Source organism: Hirsutella rhossiliensis, assembly GCF_020360975.1.
Source record: "Hirsutella rhossiliensis strain HR02 chromosome Unknown scaffold00007, whole genome shotgun sequence".
Classification (NCBI taxonomy): domain Eukaryota; kingdom Fungi; phylum Ascomycota; class Sordariomycetes; order Hypocreales; family Ophiocordycipitaceae; genus Hirsutella; species Hirsutella rhossiliensis.
Window position 1 is genome coordinate 1211965 of NW_025408673.1, and position 17369 is coordinate 1229333.

The window sequence follows — 17369 nt, forward strand, 5'->3', positions numbered from 1 at the left end:
ACCGCACTCATTGGGCATGGCATCAGGATTTGTTCATTGCGAGGGGGGGGGGGGGGGAGGGTTAGGCTTCGACATGCGGATCGAGCCGTCCCGAATCGGGCCTCTTGGGCTCATATTTGTTCCCAACAGTCCTTATCAATACCATGAAGTAAAGCTGTAAGCTTTGCGCTACCCATGACTTGGTAAAGTGTGCAGTAAGCAGCTTCCTGCTTTGCTTCTTTGATGAGCTCCTTTAGCGCGTCTGGTAGTGTGTGATTGGCAAGACGGCCCGAGCTCGGAAGGCAATTGGCTGGGATTACCCCCAGCGCCCCGCTTGGACGATGAATGAAGCTATCGTGATGATGCTGTTCTTTTCGTAATGACTTTGTGCTGTGGTCCCGCAACAGACGATAAAAGAGATGTAACAAAAAAAAAGACATATAAGCCGCGGCAGCACACACATCGCGCACACAGTCAAGCGGCCGGCAGCCCGCACGTAAGGCAGCCCGCACCGCACGCAAGGCAGCCCGCAGTCGGCACGCAAGGCAGCCGGCACGCAAGGCAGCCGGCACGCAAGGCAGCCGGCACGCAAGGCAGCCCAGCATCGCATGAGGAGGCAAGAGGCACATAGCTAGGCGCCGAGGAGCAAGTGAGGTGTAGTCGGCATTAGCGTTTATCCGCTCCGTTGCATCGGCTACAGCAGCTTTGCTTACTCCCTTTGCCCACGAAACCAAGATGACTGTGAGGAAACCACTAGGCTGTGCAGGCAAAAGTGAAGTGACACTCCAACAGATGACCTGGTAGTGGACCCTATATGCCATGGAGGTGTTGGTGGCAGTTGACAATGACATTTACATGTTGTCCCCTCTGGATCTAATAGGCAGAGAACTCTTTCTCCCACGCCCCTCGGCCACGTCTTGGCATGTCCGGGATGGGTTGTTTTGAACCCCTTGCTGCATAGTGCATAGTAATTACGTATATTGCCTCTGCTCTGCATGCTCCGGATCGATCCAGTAATCCAGGGTTTGGTGCCACGCCTCATCCCAAGTCAGCAAACCTCCCCAAACACCCATTACACTTAGCTTACACTGTTACAGCACCCTCGACAGCACCGCCGCGGCAACTGACGCGTCATATTACATATGTGATTTCTCGCGTATTTCTCATCTATGAATTGTAAAGCGTGGGTTTACCCTCGCGAACGTCGTCTTTTCAACTAGAAGCACTCCCTACCTAGCTAGCGAACACTTTTGGTTGCGCCCGTTAGACAGCCGTGCGCTCGACAGTCGAGGGTTTCGATCCCACGTCCGCGCTAAAAGGGCCGTCTAAAACCACACAGCTCCCCTGACACTCTCGCAAACCCCAGACCGGCCATACTTTTCCCATGCTGCTTACGAGAGCCTGCATGTACTTGTAGGCGGTGGCACAGTAGGCGCAAACACATGCACCGCAGCAAGGAGACGCCACTTAGGCTATATCTGCTGGTATAGGGGTCATGAATAGTAATGCAGAATACCCCTATTTGAAAGAGCTGCAATCAAAAGCGCGCAGAGAGAGAGAGACGCCCAGAAAGTGTGGCTTCTGACTTGTACTGAAATAAACCGAAGAAGAGGCCACAGCATCAGCTAGGTCCATAATATCCAAAGGGGTATAAGGGTACATCCTTGGGCTCGTATTTCTTCTCCCCTCGACAGAGAACAAACGTCATCTTGGCCGAGGACAAGGTCACGTGGACATCGAAGTCGACCTTGTATCTGCGGATCCCGTCAACGTCTATGTCATTGTCAGGCATGCCGGCCAGCTCGTTTCTATCGAGCTTGATTTTAAGTGTTGCCAGAGGGATAATGTCTTAGGAACCGTTAGCATAAAATTTCTATTTTCCGGGCTTGTTAAAGGATGATGTACGTGGGTTGGGGTACCGGGGTGTGTGTGGATAAAACGGCGGAGGATCGCCATTAAAGCCGCAGACCTTGCACTGAATGACCGCCGACCGCCGAACCTTGGAATCGTCCGTCTCGAAGGTGAGTGCCAACTTCTCGGGCACTCCGTATTCTATAGGCTTGTTCTAGTAATGCGCATCAGCACGCTGTTCTGCGACTTGCCAGAGTACATGGCCCTGGGAGGAAGAACGAGGGGAGGCTCGAGTCACTTTGTCGATGACCCAATGCATAAGTTGGATTTTCTTTTCGTTATGCCCCAAGTATTCCCTGCCATAAGCTTGTGAATATACCCTATCGTGACGGGTGGGGTGGGAGTTGGGTGCCACGTACGCGCGGTGCTCTCCCTGTTTATGGACAGTGTTGCGAGGATCATAACTCTCGAAGGCAGGAACCCCAACGTGCATCGGGGGGCGTCTTGGAGAAGCCCGGACACTGATCCAGCCTTGGACTTGTTCCTCTTCGCTGTCTGACCCGGGATATTTGTCGTGTTTGCTGCCTTTTCGCGCTTGCCGCTCCACTTGGGGAAGCCCAGCTATGAGTGCGCCTCTCACGATGGCAGTTTGGCTAGATGGGTTTGTTGATGCTCAATGAGATGGACCACATACGTCTGCTGACGCCAAGGGGCATTACCTCTTTTCAATCTCGTAAACTTTGACCCTGTAGGAGAGAGCCAACTGTAGGCTTTTTTTCAGATATCGATTCTGCCCAAATCCGCCGGCCAGCAGCACCACCTTTACACCTCCGGTAACAGCGTCGAGGTAGTTGTGGACTAGGTATGTGACTTCCCGGATAACAGGGTCAAAGACATGCTCTCGGATAGCCGTGGCTGAGATCTCGAGGATATTGTCCTTGATGCCATGCTTGGAACTGTCACGGCGCTCGAATGCGTCCATCTGGTACACTTGGTCGTCGGGGCCCTCGCCTGTGAAGTCCTTCTTGATCCGGGTCTCAAATTGCTCCCGCATGGAGTTGAGCCATTTTTGATTCTTCTTGTCCTCCCAGTTGGGGACATAGCCGTCCAGCTCCTTTTGGATATAGTGGACGAAGGTCATGTCGAGAAAGACGCTCCCACAGAGCCCGCCCCACGGGTCCGAGGACTTGTCTAGCTGGATGTGTGGGCTCAGGGCCTTGATCGTGTAGGACGCCAGATCGACGGTACTGCACGAGGATCGAGAAGTTAGCCGCACACATGGTTTTTCTGACCAGATACGTTCTACCCAGTATACATCACTATCATCACTCACATTCCGCCCGCATCGCAGATGACGAAGGTGTCTCCTTCCTCGAGTCCGACCTGGGGCATGTTGGCCAAGGCGCATAAACCAGCCGCCTTGGAGTCCACAACGATCTGAATCTTGTTGGGGTCCGTCTGCAGAGCCTTTGCTGCGCAGTCACTGGTGGCCTGCCTGGCTCTCTCGCTCCACATGGCGGGCACAGTGACGATGTACTCGCGGGGGAGCCCGCAGATGTTGCTGTCGTACGTCTTTCCGAGATAATTTTCCGTCGCTCCGTGAAGATGTTTCAAGTACTCGGTGACCAGCTTTTTGCACTCTCTGCCCTTGACCGGATTCAAGGCGGCTGGGAGGACGTCTTGGTGCAGCGGGGGGCCTTTGACGGCCCGCTCCCCCTCGACCTCGGGGCAGAGGCCGAGCTTGAACCATTCGCAAATGGGCTCTCCTTGTCTCCCATTGTTGTGGGCTTGGAAGCCATAGTTGAAGGAATCACCGTAGCTGCGCTTGAGAACACTGCCTCGACAGTTAGCCAGCCCAGGAATGGACATGCGAGATGAAGCACCTTGGCACGTGTTCTTCGCTACGTCCGCTGCCCCAGTCGGTGACGATCTTGGGCCCAAGCAGCTTCCGACTGTCAATTCTGGCCCAATTATGCCGTCGCCGGACTCACCTCTACCACGTTTGCGTTTGCGAAGGCGAAGGCGACGGTGGAAAACGTCGCGCCTGCAACGCATGTCAGCAACAACATGAAGCCAGAGGTACAGCGCCTACACGCGGGCATGGGCATGGGCATACCGAAGTCCACCGCAACCAAGATCGTCATGGGAGACGAGCTGGAATCCAACCTCTCCTCCGCCCTGCTGCCATATCGACTCCGATGCATGTCCGACGACGTTGTGTATGCTGCTGCTGCGGGACTCTTTCAGAGGCTTCAATTATCCAAAGATGGCGCCCATCAGTGAGTGTCGGCTGGCCTGTTTAAGCTATATCTACTGTACTTGGTCTCATGCGGCTGAAGCATCTTACACGAGGCCATTCGCCAGATGCTGCCATGGCGCAAGTCAGTAATTGAGGCAGCAAGTTGCCACCTCAGCTGCGGTCGCCTTGCATATGCATGTTTCATGTGCCTAAGCGCGTGCCAGCCCAAGGTCTCGGCAGAAGGTTCTCGGGACTTCTCCGCCTAGGCTTCCATTTGCCTTTGCCTTGCATCGCACAGCCGCCATGCATTTGCCGCAAGGCGCAAGTTATAGCGCCTCACACACACGTCACTGCGGGCAGTTGCCAAGCAGAGGGGCAAGACCTTCATGGCCCTACCTAGCCAGCTAGCTTAGCATCTCCATCTTCAATCACAATCACAATGCCCCCATCTGGTGCCACAGCCTTGCGGCCTTGGCCGTCTCGTGCACGACACAGTTGGCCTCCAGAGGCGGTTCGGGAGTTCGAGGAGCTCGAACAGAAGTACTGCCAACTGTTGGTCAAAGTGAATACGCTACAGGGAGAGAAGGATCAGGTCACCGACGTGGACATCTCAGAGCGGCTCAGCAAGCTTCAGATTGCCATCCACACCTGGATCCAAACAACCCTGCCCCATCTCAGACAAGATGGATGCAGCGTCAGCGAGGCTTGTCAAAGGGCAGGCCGGGGGAGGAAGGCTCAGTCTCGAGTTGAGCATCTCTTGTTTCCCAAGAGTCAATCGAAACAGTCCGGGACGACTAGAGAAGTGGGCGGGTGGGCAAAATGGCTTAATAACCATGGAACCTGCGCCCACGTCATCCTGTCGCTTGCAATATGGAAGACTCTGGAAAGGGAAATCTTCGGCCTGTTCCCCCGCTCTATCGGGTCCCCTATTGAGTTGACCTCAGATGCCGAAGCCGCCGTCGACTTGCCCATACACGCCTCCAAAGTGGACGGCGACGACGGGTGTGCGTGAACCCCTTCCAAGCGTTTGACGACGCCAGACCGAGATAGGGGCGGTGTTGCTAACCACAAGAACAAAATAGCAGTTTCGGCCAACAAGCGGAGAGCCGAGAGGGGCGCCATCTCTTGGAGAGTGCCAGAGATTAAGCACCGTAAAGAAAAGGACCTAAGGACGATAATCAGCGACCTGACTAGCTCTCTGGAGAAGTGGTTTCACCTATGGCTGGGCTCCTCGGCGTCCTTCAGCCGGTCGGCGGATCATCTCGCGGGACTCGGCGGTCTGGTTCTCTTTGCGGCCGAGCTGCAGCAGGACATGGCCAGCTCCCGGTTCCGCTACGAGATAAACAGACCGAAATTCGATCCCGGCGACCTACCTAAAATTGCTGATAACTTGTTGCATTGGGACTTGATGGATGTCACACAATGGTGCCTTCTCAGCCCCCACGATGGCATCAAAGGCCTATTTCACTGCCTTTACCCCGGCTTCATCCGGTTCTCGGCCGAAAAAAAAAAGCCCGTGTCGGTGGTGAGGCCCGTGGTGCTCGTCTACGACGACTTAAATCCCCATAAGTCTCCCACAAGCCGTTCCCCGAGCCGTCGTTCAAGCTCCACGAGAGTCCAGAGAGTCGACAGCTCATCTCCTAAACGAGAGTGGAGCCACTGCGACAAATCTAGGCCATCACGGTCACACCGTAAACACGTGGACATTGAATCGACAGACAGCGGGAAAAGCAGCTCGTTCCATCACAGTTCTTCGAAGGTCTTGAAGTTTTTAACTGGACAGAAAGGAAACCGGAAGAGCATGCATCAAAGAGTCAGAAATCACGCTTGAGGCGCGGATCTAATATGACGTCCCCAAACATACCCGTTTGACAAGGCCTACGGCACAGGGGGACTTAGGGAGCCGGAAAGGCGTGGACGCCCGTTTGGTGGGCGTTTGCGGGTAAATGTGCTTTACAGCATTCTGAGTGTCGCAGCGTATTTTAAGACATGCAAATGTAGATCTATGTGACCTCTATAGTTCAGGCTATTACCTGCAATGCCTCAGGGAGCGAAGTAACAAAATGTCCTATTATTCTGCAAGGGACGGACCAAAACCGCCAGCATGCAAAATCCTGCCCTCTAATTGGCCATCTTAAAGACCTCTCATCTTTAGCGCCTGTCACGTGTAAAACCAGTCAACTATAACAGTTACTTGCAGCACCATCTGCTGGAGGAGTGTGCATTCTGTAGAGCCCAGGGGGCATGACGAAAAGGCAGGTGGCGGGGGAATTGCATGTTGGAGTCTTGAATGGCCACTTGGGACTGACGAGTGAGTGTGTCAACCTTCGAGACGAGACAGCGTGCACCGTCAGACACTATGAAGGTGGTAGGTTCGCCAGGGAGGGCCTCTACTCCTAGAAGATACCCGCTTTCGGAAATGTGTATGATCTGTTGAACCAAAGTTCTGCGCGGTCGAAGGTCGAGCTCCCATATATCAAAGGTACCGTTTACTCCTACACGTACGCTGGTTTGGTTGCCTCTCACGAACACAAAGACGCCTGGTGCAGTCTCAACGATGCCAGTCACAAAGTTATGCTTTCAAACGTGTGCACGAGGGAGACGACAGGCGCATGCGTCGCCGACCATGAGACAGAGTAGATGGAGGCTTGCGGAACCACATACGTGAGAAGGATATCGCCATTAGATACCACGTAGAGATCGTGAATATATGTCGGTTTCTGGAATTGATGGATCTGTCGCCCGAGAAGCGGAAGAGACCGCTGGCTCGCCTGTGCTTGGTGAGAAGGACAGCCAAGCAGGGCAACCACGCTCAGAATGTCATTCAACTCGCCGAGTCTCATCATGGGGAGCAGCAAAGGCTCAAACGCTTGAGCAAATTTGGGCAATATACTTGTAGTGCTGAATGATGGGATGCTAGCAACGGGAAACCAATATGGCGTTTGAAAGCCAGAGCTCTGGAGCTCTGCATGGGCTTTTATCGGTGAGAGGAAGTGTCGCGGCGTCTATCTGATCCATACACTGCTGCCCTGGTTCCTCCAGCCCTTAGCTCTGATGGCCCCGGTTACGGAGTCGGAGTCGGCCTCTTTGGTAACCTGATTCCGAACAGTTAACGCCTACCATGCGACCGGCGAGCGTGATCAAGTCGACATCCATGGACTTCGAAAAATCCGTCACGCCATGCACATTGTTATGGAATAGGCAAGACTGAAATGAACTCGGCGTCTCCCACGTCTTACGGCAGTAGATGTATTAGTACTGCTAGGACGCGGCTCCGCTCTTCACGCGGCTCCGAACTGAGATCATCAGAAATAAGTACGGTGCCGCCGTCTGCAAAAACTCCAACTTTGTGTGATCTCCCCTCGCCAGACTTTGTTCATCTCCAAGCAATGCCGCGCCGCCTGCTCCGATGCCATGCCCATATGTGACTGGAAGGTCGTAAAGGCGTCTCCTACAAGCACGACGCGGCCGTCGTAAAAGCCGGCTTCGCCCACGCACTGTGCCTCGCGTACCTTTGTGACGACTGACGAACGGCTTGCGCGTCTTGGTTACAGCTTTGGCGAGAGGAGGAATCAGCTGCGAGACGTAACGGGCTATCTGACAATCCCACACATCTGGCCTGACTAGACCCTGTGAGACGTTGCATGGGTGAGTCTGGCCGTGTATGTAGGCGAAGGCGGCAGCCATTTCTGGCCAGCCCTCGGGTACAATGTAGTACCAAACCCAGTTGGTAAGACGTTGTCCTGGCTTGACGCGACCACTCTCGGTTGGGATAATTTTGCTGCTCATGGATGTTGACGCGAAACAAATATGAAGGGCCTCTTCTCACCTCATGCAATACAGCCCCTTCATAAGATTCAAGTTTAGTCGGTTGGAGAAGTACACAACCGTCTCTTTCGACAACAGACTCTCCGGCACAGTGACTCTCCAAGCAATGTAACAAGCATATTCGTTGCACGTAGGGGCCTGTAACAGCGTCCTCACGGTCGAGTCCACTCCGTCCGCCCCAATGACCATTTTTGGTGTTCAGGTATTCCTCTTTGCCGGTCGATACATCCATAGTCCGGATGTGTACCACGCCTTTGTCCTTTTCATAGCTCAATCCCGTCACGCGCTTTCCGGACCGATACTCAACCTTGCCGTCGCCTTCCCTGGGCGCAGCTAGTCTCGGCGCCACCTCTGTCTTCAAGCCGCCGAAGTTGGCGCGCAGGATGAGGTATAGACATCCCCAGTTGCTCATATGGCGCGGCAGGCCAGCGTTTAAGACGCGGAGCCCACTTACGCTATACAACGCTCATGAAGCGCGCCGGGATCCCGGCCGGTCCGTAGCGTCGTATTTATTGAGGAGGGCGATGACGCCGGAGCCGATCTGGATACCAGACTCGTGACTGTGTCGATCCTTTAGGGGTCCTGCTCTAGGATGATAACTTGGCTGCCCTTGCGCTTGAGCTGCAGCGACTGCAGCAAGCCTGCAATGGAGCCGCCAACCTAGCGAGGCTGTAAGTCGACCCGGTGGCCATAGGACGCGACACATTGGCAGGAGAAACCATAGAATGATAACAGACCGAGGAATAATGTCTCCGAAACTCGTTCCCGTGAGCAATTCTGTAACGTCATGCGCAGGGGAAAATGGGCCATTGCATATTTATGGACAGTGTCTCTAGGGGGGGGGGGGAGACAGTGCTTCGACACATATGCCCATCGGCTGGCCAGGTCGTCAACACTGAAATCGAGCGCCTTGTTCGTCGCTATCGGACATCCAAATCCCCGATATGTTGGCTTCCCCCCTCTAAGCTCTTTCTGTGCCGAGCATTCAAAGTGCTGACTGGATCCCCGAGCCGTCAGGCTGTGACTAGAAGGTGATTTTAGGAACATGGGGCAAATGTCGGCCAGCTGGAGTAAGACTTCCCGCTGTGAGTTGTATTCCGATGGGTATGCCGTAATGAAGCTCGTCAGATGAGCCACGCAAGAAAGCGTTGGCCGTTGACTACCCCAGGTGGTCTTGAGCGGTTAAGCCTCAATGGGTGGCGGAGAGCATGAAAGTTGGTATGCCTTCTCCCCAGTGTATGAATACTGTTTACTTGACGCCTCGAATATTCACCAGCTGAAGCCAAATCCGATCTACTAAAGACAGAACTTGGCCTAACTGACCGGCTGGACGCCAGTGGCATCTTTCTTGGAGGTAGAAGCACATCAAAACTTCTGTGGCCTGCACCAGTCGCAGGACGAACTTAATGGAGCCGGGTTGGCGTTGTTAATAGTGAGATTGGCTTGCAGTCAATTCAAAACTTTGCAGTGACAGAATCATGGCTCGGTTCTTGGTCACGTCGCACAACATCGATTTCCGAAATGTGCCGGGGTGGATCGCCCATGTCGATATATGTGAATGGCCTCGGTCGATGTGTGAGCGTGGAGATGCCTTTCTTTGCATGGCCCTTTGCAGGCATATTGGTCAGTTTCGAAGGGCAGGTAATTGAGTGTGCATGTGTCTTGGACATTGTTCGGCTGGAGGGAGACGCGGCGTCGGTGGATCCGAAGAGTGGACAGACGGGCGATTGAAGGCTCGAGGAAGCGGGAGGGCCTCGGGATGCGTGGAGCAGTTGGCGTTTAAGAGAGCAATCATAATGCCTTGAGTGTTGCCCGGGCGAATACGAGCTGTGAACAGCTCTAGGCCATTCGGAGATGTCTACTTCGTAGATGGGCGGGCCTGGCCTGGCAGAACGACGAATCGGTCGGGGGCGGGCGGAGGGGGGCGGGTCAACCGTAGTGGGGCCACGGAGCATCGGGGCATCGGACCCACGAGGGAGCAGAAGCGGGGGTGGAGAATTGTAATAGTGGGGCCGCGGAGGGTCGGAGGGTCGGAAAGGCTGCCGCTGGTCCCGGCACCGAATTGCAACGGCAGGCGCACCGGCGGTCCCCGGAGATTTGCCGGGCTCCTGCCCCACGTCACCACCACTGCAACAGCATCAAAGCTCACATGTACTGTATCCAGACGACTTCAACAATTGAGCCCTCACTCCTCAGCGTGGCTCACGCCTGGTCGTCGGCTAACGAGGCCAGCAGATCCCCCCTCACGACAACGTCTTTGACGGGCCCGCACGAGGCCGACGCTGCTTCGTCGCGGTCCAGACGCCGAGACAAGCCCCAGCTATCCTGCAATATGTGTCGCCGCCGCAAGTGAGCATCGACAGCTGCCCCGATTCCGCCAGTTCCGCTGACGAGCTCTGTCCAGACTTCGGTGCGATCGCCACCATCCATGCTCGACTTGCTCGTCCCGCGGTCTGACGTGCGCCTATGTGGAAACGCACCCGCCGTCGTCCTGGAGGCGGCCGACTGACGCGGCGCCCAGCGTGCATGATCGCCTGGTCCTGCTCGAGAGCCTCGTCGTCTCCCTCGTGGGCTCCGACAGCAAGCCCGGCGCCAGCCCCATCGGTGACTCGGCTGCCGCAGACCGGGGCAGTCTGGCGGGCGACCACGTACAGGTGCCCTCGGAATGCGGGAGCATTCGTGTCAGCGACTCGGAGCTTCGTTACGTCGGCGGCGAGCACTGGGCGGCCATTCTCGATAGCATCACCGATCTCAAGCATCACCTCGACCGGGAGGAGCAGCTCCAGCTCGCAGGCAACTGGGACCACGTTATGAGCGACAACGAAAGCGGCCTTGGCGGTGCCGACTGCCCATCGCCCCATGCGCTGCTTCTGTACGGATGTCGTCGCCGGGCTTCGCGCTACTTTAACAACCTGGAGATGGCCTCTCTAGGCACGCCACCTCCCTCCCGGCACGCAAGCCCAAAGCTGACCCCGGAGTCCACCAGGCATCGTCCACGGGCCTAGCTTTCTCAGGGAAGCAAGTGCTGTCGTCTGTCCACTAGTGGTCATAGTCTTGGCGCTGACGGATAACAGTACGAGACTTTGTTGGCCAACCCGTCCGGCGTCCCAATCGCGTGGATCGGCCTCCTTTTTAGCGTCATATGTCTTGCGGTAGTGACCTCCGGCACGAACGACCCTTCGCAGAGTTACGAACTGGAGCAGCAGTCGTTGCAAATCAACTTGTATCGTGAAAAGATTGTGCAGTGCCTCATCGCCAGCGTGTACACCAAGTCGGGGCCGCATGTTATGGAGACGATGCTTCACCATCTCCACATCGAATTCGTGATCCGCGCCGACGCCGACAAGGACACTTGGTTTCTGCTCGCCCTCGTCGTCAACCTGGCCATGCGCATGGGCTATCACCGTGATCCCAGCCTCTTCAAGTCGCCAGCAGCTAGCGTCACCGACTCTCCGCAAGTCATCATGGCCCGACTTTTCATCAGTCACTTGCTCTACAAGGGGCAAATCCTGCTCCACAGACGGTTTCTCTATATGAAGTCGCACTCCCCGAGCCAAGCTGATTTTGCATACTCACGTGTGGCCTGCTTCAATGCTTCACTCGACACGCTAATTACAGATCCAACAGGTCCTAGATTGGGAGACCTGCCCCGCGGGCCAACTGCATATGATACGCTGGCGCCTGAGCTCCATCATGAATCATCAGTTCCTTACCGCCACCATTTACTAAAGAAGGAAGTGGTTTCCTCCGAGTGGCTGCAAAGATCGTATCGAATGATACTTTACGAGTATTCCCCTTCTTTTGCCGATTCGATATGCTTCATAGAATCTGAGCATTGATCCTGGCTTCCCCTAGCTCTCCCTGTGCCATTGTTGCGTGTCCGAAGGAGAATTTCACTCCAACGCTGCCTTGAGAAGAGCTGCGAGAGAGCCGCGTACCATCGTCATTCGACGAATCTGCTCTTACAAACCAGTTTATCCGACGACCCTGCATTCACCGCAGCTCGTAAAGAACCATGGCAGAATCGATTGCGGTCATCGGCACAGAATGCCGTTTCCCCAGCGATGCCGACACGCCTTCTAAGCTCTGGTATCTGATCCATCACCCTCGAGACCTGAGTCACGAGCCGTCGGCCTCGCGCTTCAACGCCGATGTCTTCTATCACCCGGTCGGCACACATCATGGCACCACCAATGTCAACAGGTCGTACTGGCTGAGGACTCAGACACGACCAATGTGGCGCAGTTCGACACCGTGTTATTCAATGTCCAGGCCAGCGAGGCCGAGGCCATAGACCCGCAGCATCGGTTGCTGCTCGAGGTTGTCTACGACGGGCTTTCCGCCGCGGGCCAACCGATGGAGAAGCTACGCGGCTTCGAAACGGCCGTCTACGTGGGCGTCATGCGCGACGACTACAACACCATGGTGGAACGAGACTGGGAGACGATGCCGAGGTACACGGCGACGGACCTGGCCAGGTCTCTCGCGGCCAACCGCGTCTCGTACTTTTTCGATTAGCACGGCCTAAGCATGACGGTAACACGGCGTGCTCAAGCAGTCTGGTCGCGTTGGACCAGGCTGTGCGGGTGCTCCGAAGCGGATAGTCGACGATGGCCGTGGCGGCGGGCACCAATCTGATTCTAAGTCCCGGTGCGTGCCCTCGTCTCTTTATTGTGTTTCACAACATGGCAGATGAGAAAGCGCAGGCCGCCCTGGTCCGCGATTGCTACGCTCGTACCGGGCTAGATCCCATCAGCAACCTGTGCGACAGGCCGCAGTTCTTCTAAGCCCATGGCACGGGGACCCAGGCGGGCGATCCGCAAGAAGCCGAGGCAATTTCGACGGCCCTGTTCCCCGCGGGGTCTCGCGCAGCCTGCGAGGCGGACAAGCTGCTTGTGGGATTCATCAAGACGGTGATTGGGCATACCGAGGGCGCAGCCGGCGTGGCGAGCCTCATCGCCGTGTCGTTGGCGCCCAGGCATGGCGTCGTCCCGCCCAACCTGCATTTCCACAATCTGAACCCAAATGCCGCCCCCTTCTTCAAACATCTGAGCATAGCGGCTGCTCTGACGGCTTGGCTGGTCAAGGAGGGCCAAGTGAAAAGGGCGAGTGTGAATAGGTACGGATCAGCACTCTCTCCGTTTGGCCCAAGTAAAGGAGTGAAGGCATGCTAAACATCGCGAAATGGACTCGGTGACGGCGCAGTTTCGGCTTTGGCGGCACCAATGCGCACTGCATTGTGGAAGAATATATTCCGGCCATCAGCGAGCCACTGGAGTTGCCGCCACGGCCGCTCTTCACGTCCCTCTTGTTCTCGGCTACGTTTCCTACGGCACTCCGGACGATGTTGTCTCAGCATCTCGAATACCTCAAGTCCAGCTCTACCGATCATCTGTCAAACGTCGCGTACACGCTATAGCATAGGCGCTCCACGTTTGCCTTCCGAGCCGCCATTGCTGCGCCGACGGCCGAACACGCCGTACAGTCCCTCGAGGGCCTCGTCAACCCCTACCAGGCAGCCGCGACGTCAATGCTTTGGACACGCGCTTGGGCCAGCCGTCTCGGCCTGTAAAGATCCTCGGCGTCTTCACCGTGAAGGGGGCGCAGTGGCCGCGCATGGGCGCTCGGCTCATCGAGACCTCTCCATTCGCCGCATCCCGCATCGCCGAGCTCGACGCTGCTTTGCGCGGTCTCCCCGTGGCCTCGAGCCAACCGACATGGCGCCTCAAGGACCAGCTCCTGGCGGACAGCGAGATGTCGCGCTTCTCCGAGGCCGCGCTTTCTCAGCCCCTCTGCACAGCGGTGCAAATCGTCTTGGTCGATATCCTGCGCGCGGCCGGCATCAGCTTGACAGCCGTCGTGGGCCACTCGCCAGGTGGAATCCGGGCGGCCTACGCGGCTGGTCTCGTCTCGGCACGCGATGCCGTCAGGATTGCCTACTTGCGCGGTCTCCATGCTCGACTTGCATCCAGCCCCAGGCCGCACGCTCCTCGTGGCGCTATGCTGGCCGTCGGCGCCTCGGCAGATGCTGCACGAACCTTTTGTTGCGAGGACAGGTTTGCAGGCCGGCTCCAGGTCGCAGCCGTTAACTCCGGCTCAAGCATTACCCTGAGCGGCGACGAGGATGCCGTGTGTGAAGCCGAGGGGGTGTTCAAAAGCCGAGGCATGTTTGCCCGAAGGTAAAGGTCGACACGGCGATACCGAAAAAGAGGCCTTATAAGGGATCTAAGCCCTGGTAGACCGACGAGCTAACCTGCCTTCGGAAAGCCCTAAGCCTAGCCCAACGGGCTTATAGGCTAGCCTAGGACGAGGAGAGCTAAAAGAGCTTTATAGAAGCCCGAAATAGCTTTAAGTATGCTATTAGGGCTATAAAAATGTAAGGGAACACGTATCACGGTACGATCAGTCAGGTAGTAGAGATAGCTAGAGGTACTGCGCTATATATATTGTGTTCTCCTCGTCGCAAGACTAAAGCTTGCGAGAAGAGGGATTTTTCCTCTTCGGTCGGAGTAGCGAGTAGTCTATAATATGCGAGCGGGGTAGGCACGATTCCCTGCCGATACCCTACCGATATATTAGTACTACGTACCCGAGTACTTTATTAGCCCGTACCTCCTAGTAGCGCTCTTATAATTATCTCCCCTCCTATATAGACGTCTCGGCTATATCTTTAATATATATTACTTTCGCTACGCTGCGTATATTCGGTTAGGAAGAGAGGTAGTTTCGGTTATATATCGCGCGTATACGCCTATATATCGGCCGCGTAACTATAATATAAAGAGCGTGCGTATATATCTCCTACTTCTTCTATTTTCTTTTCTTCTTTAACTCTTCCGCTTACGATTACCGTAGAGTTTTACGCCTTTTTTTATTAATCCCTTATACCTTTTTATATTACTTTTTATCGACGATTTATTAACGATAATACCTTCTACGCTAAAGAAGACGAAGAACCGCAACGCCGATTTCCTACGCTATATACGGGAGTAGGTAGCGGCGGGTTCGCCCTTAAAGCGTAAGCGATCGGCCTAGAAGTCTCGTAGCGACGCTAGTTCCCCCTTAGCGAAGAGAGCTAAGAAAGGCATAGGGGAATCCTAGTCCTAGGAGACTTCTAGTCTAGGACCTAACGTTAGCGAGGGTCGTGCCCCCGTTACCCCGCTAAGTGCCCCGACTCTAACCACCGATAAGCCTGCCTCTACGGGCCCGGGAACTCGTAAGTCTATCACCCCCGTTAGCGATGCTAATGCTAGCGAGGAGATCGTGCCTAGGCGCTCCTAGGTAAGTGCCGATAACCCGGCTACTCTATCTTAATAGGGCGGCTCTAGCTAATAGGAGATCGTCGCCTAGGCCGCTCCTTAGAATAAGTAGGCCGATATTAACGACGAGGCCTAGCCGAACGAGGGCTAAGACTATCCCGATGCCTAGCTAAACGAGGGCTAAGATAACGATAACGGTAATAATAGAGATAGCCGCGATCCGACTCCTCCTACCGACGAACCTAAGAACGGCGGCGCCGGAGACGAGGGCACCTAGGCGGCGGCACGAGGCGGTCGCGCTCCTACGAAGAAGCGCACCCGATCTAAGGCTAAAGCCCGCCCGATTAGGGCCTATAGGGTTATCCCTCGTAAGCTCTAGTATATATATTATTTTAGGACGGTCGTTAAGGAGTATAGTACGACCGAGCCTAAGCCTATCGAGGTGCTCTCGATTAGCTATATTTTCTCGGGGGTTTCCTCGACGCGCTATAAGTAGTGCTATAGACGTACCGCGACCTATAACTAGGTAAGTTTCCCCTTAACTTTAAATATTATAATTAATAAGCTAATCCTTCTCGAGGCCGCTACTCTTATATCTAGTAACTAGGCCGATATAGTCGCTATCGTTAAGTACCTATGCGAGCTTAATAAGCTAAAGACCGGTAACGAGGATACCGAGGACGATAGCTCGGACGCGGGCGTGCTCGTTTTCGAGGAGGCTAATCGGCGCCGTCTCGCTATTACGGTATAGTATTTAGCCGAGGCTTTCGACGCCGCCGAGATAGCCTATCGTAAGTCTTTTAGGACTACGGGTATATAGAAGTCTACTATCGTAAGTTTTATCCGACCCTTTTATTAGCGACCGCCTAACGATATACTAGGTCGAGCGTGCCGACTACCGTACGCTAATTAATAAGCGCCGCGAGCTTATTATTCGCCTTAACCCCGCGCCCTTATTCGATATCGCCTATATAAGCCCGGAGTACCGGGCCTAAGAATCCCGGTTAAAACTCCGCCTTATCGACGGCGATATAGGCTATACTTCGTAGCAATATACCTTACTATTTACTAAGGCCGAGGTAAGTACCGTACTAATAGAGATAGGTCTCGACGCGGAGGATAAGGAAGGAGCGGAGGATAGGGTAGTTCCGGTATTTCCGGAGGTATTCGGCATAGCGGAGGGGGCGCCTTAGTTAGTTCCCGCTACGCCGGCGAAGAAGAGGGGTGGTCGGAAGTAATAGATAGGTCTTATCTTTCTTTTATTTAGCTATAACTATCCTTCTCTCCTTTATCGTTAGGGCCTTAGTAGAGTTATAGTTTAGTTTTATTTTCCTTAATAATATTTAATAGGTAGTATAGATAGTTTTCCCTATTTTCCTATTTTACTATTTTATATATAGTTATAGGACGTTTAAGCGTGCCGATATATTAACGAGTCGGTAGCGATTTAGTAGGGATTCGTTACCGATTTAGTAGCGTCTCCCTACGCTAATAGGTTTCCTTACCTTACTTAGTCTTATGCCTCTTTTTCCCGGTTAAGCGAGCAGTATATTCTTTAATAAGGTCTTAGCTATTCGCTATATCTTTAGCCTCGACCTATTAGTTATACTTAGCTAGCTATCCTTTCTATTTAATAAGGAAAAAGGTATCGCCCTTAGATCTCTTTCGGTCTTTAATCTCTTAGACTTCCTATTCGCCTTTATCGTCCTCTAAGTCTAGTATCGGTAGGGTTTCGCTATCTTTACGGGTGCCTTTACGCTCCTTCTATAGCTCTAAGAGACTAATATAGAAAACGTTATAAAGGCATACTTAAGTACTTCTTAGGGAGTATAAGACGATATACTTACTTTCTAATAGCTTATAGGACCCGAAACGGTTTAATATACTTAGGTAAGAGTTTTCTTTTTTCGTCCTTAAGGCGTAAGTTCTTTATCGATAATACTATAAGGTCTCCTACTTTTAGTATAAGCGGTTAGTGCCTTAAATCGTAGTATTTCGCTTACGATTCGATAGCCTTTCCTTAGTATTCCTTAAGCCTCTTTCGTAGCTCTTATAGCCTAGTAACTCTTACTCTTACTTCGGGTACCCCCCTTTAAATAATATCGTCCTCGGTATTAATATAAAAGTTTAGTTAGTAACCTATTAACGCTTTATTAAGTAATAGCCCGGTTATCGCGTTCTTTATATTATTATATATAAATTAAGCAATACGT

General features: G+C 54.0%; 5 protein-coding genes across 5 annotated transcripts; 4 read left to right on the forward strand and 1 right to left on the reverse strand.

Annotated features, from left to right (window-relative positions):
* Window positions 1–1600: 1600 nt before the first annotated feature.
* HRG_06860 (Hsp70 family chaperone) lies at window positions 1601–3974 on the reverse strand (the record flags this gene model as incomplete). The annotated part of the gene is made up of 8 exons (XM_044865331.1): window positions 1601–1827; window positions 1885–2044; window positions 2471–2483; window positions 2550–3077; window positions 3164–3664; window positions 3714–3760; window positions 3822–3874; window positions 3947–3974. The coding sequence occupies 8 exons, from the start codon at window positions 3972–3974 to the stop codon at window positions 1601–1603; spliced, it is 1557 nt and encodes a 518-aa protein (XP_044719293.1).
* A 534-nt stretch (window positions 3975–4508) lies between these two features.
* Window positions 4509–5764, forward strand: HRG_06861 (uncharacterized protein; the record flags this gene model as incomplete). The annotated part of the gene is made up of 3 exons (XM_044865332.1): window positions 4509–5071; window positions 5120–5684; window positions 5744–5764. The coding sequence occupies 3 exons, from the start codon at window positions 4509–4511 to the stop codon at window positions 5762–5764; spliced, it is 1149 nt and encodes a 382-aa protein (XP_044719294.1).
* A 4465-nt stretch (window positions 5765–10229) lies between these two features.
* On the forward strand, window positions 10230–11531 carry HRG_06862 (fungal specific transcription factor domain-containing protein; the record flags this gene model as incomplete). The annotated part of the gene is made up of 5 exons (XM_044865333.1): window positions 10230–10246; window positions 10302–10828; window positions 10884–10915; window positions 10972–11420; window positions 11525–11531. The coding sequence occupies 5 exons, from the start codon at window positions 10230–10232 to the stop codon at window positions 11529–11531; spliced, it is 1032 nt and encodes a 343-aa protein (XP_044719295.1).
* Window positions 11532–11912: 381 nt separating this feature from the next.
* HRG_06863 (hybrid PKS-NRPS synthetase fsa1) lies at window positions 11913–12415 on the forward strand (the record flags this gene model as incomplete). Its single annotated transcript, XM_044865334.1, has 2 exons — window positions 11913–12065; window positions 12116–12415. The coding sequence occupies 2 exons, from the start codon at window positions 11913–11915 to the stop codon at window positions 12413–12415; spliced, it is 453 nt and encodes a 150-aa protein (XP_044719296.1).
* Window positions 12416–12582: 167 nt separating this feature from the next.
* HRG_06864 (acyl transferase domain-containing protein) lies at window positions 12583–14080 on the forward strand (the record flags this gene model as incomplete). The annotated part of the gene is made up of 5 exons (XM_044865335.1): window positions 12583–12612; window positions 12706–13016; window positions 13103–13198; window positions 13322–13376; window positions 13454–14080. 5 exons carry the CDS (start codon window positions 12583–12585, stop codon window positions 14078–14080), a joined length of 1119 nt encoding a protein of 372 aa, XP_044719297.1.
* Between the last annotated feature and the right edge of the window lie 3289 nt (window positions 14081–17369).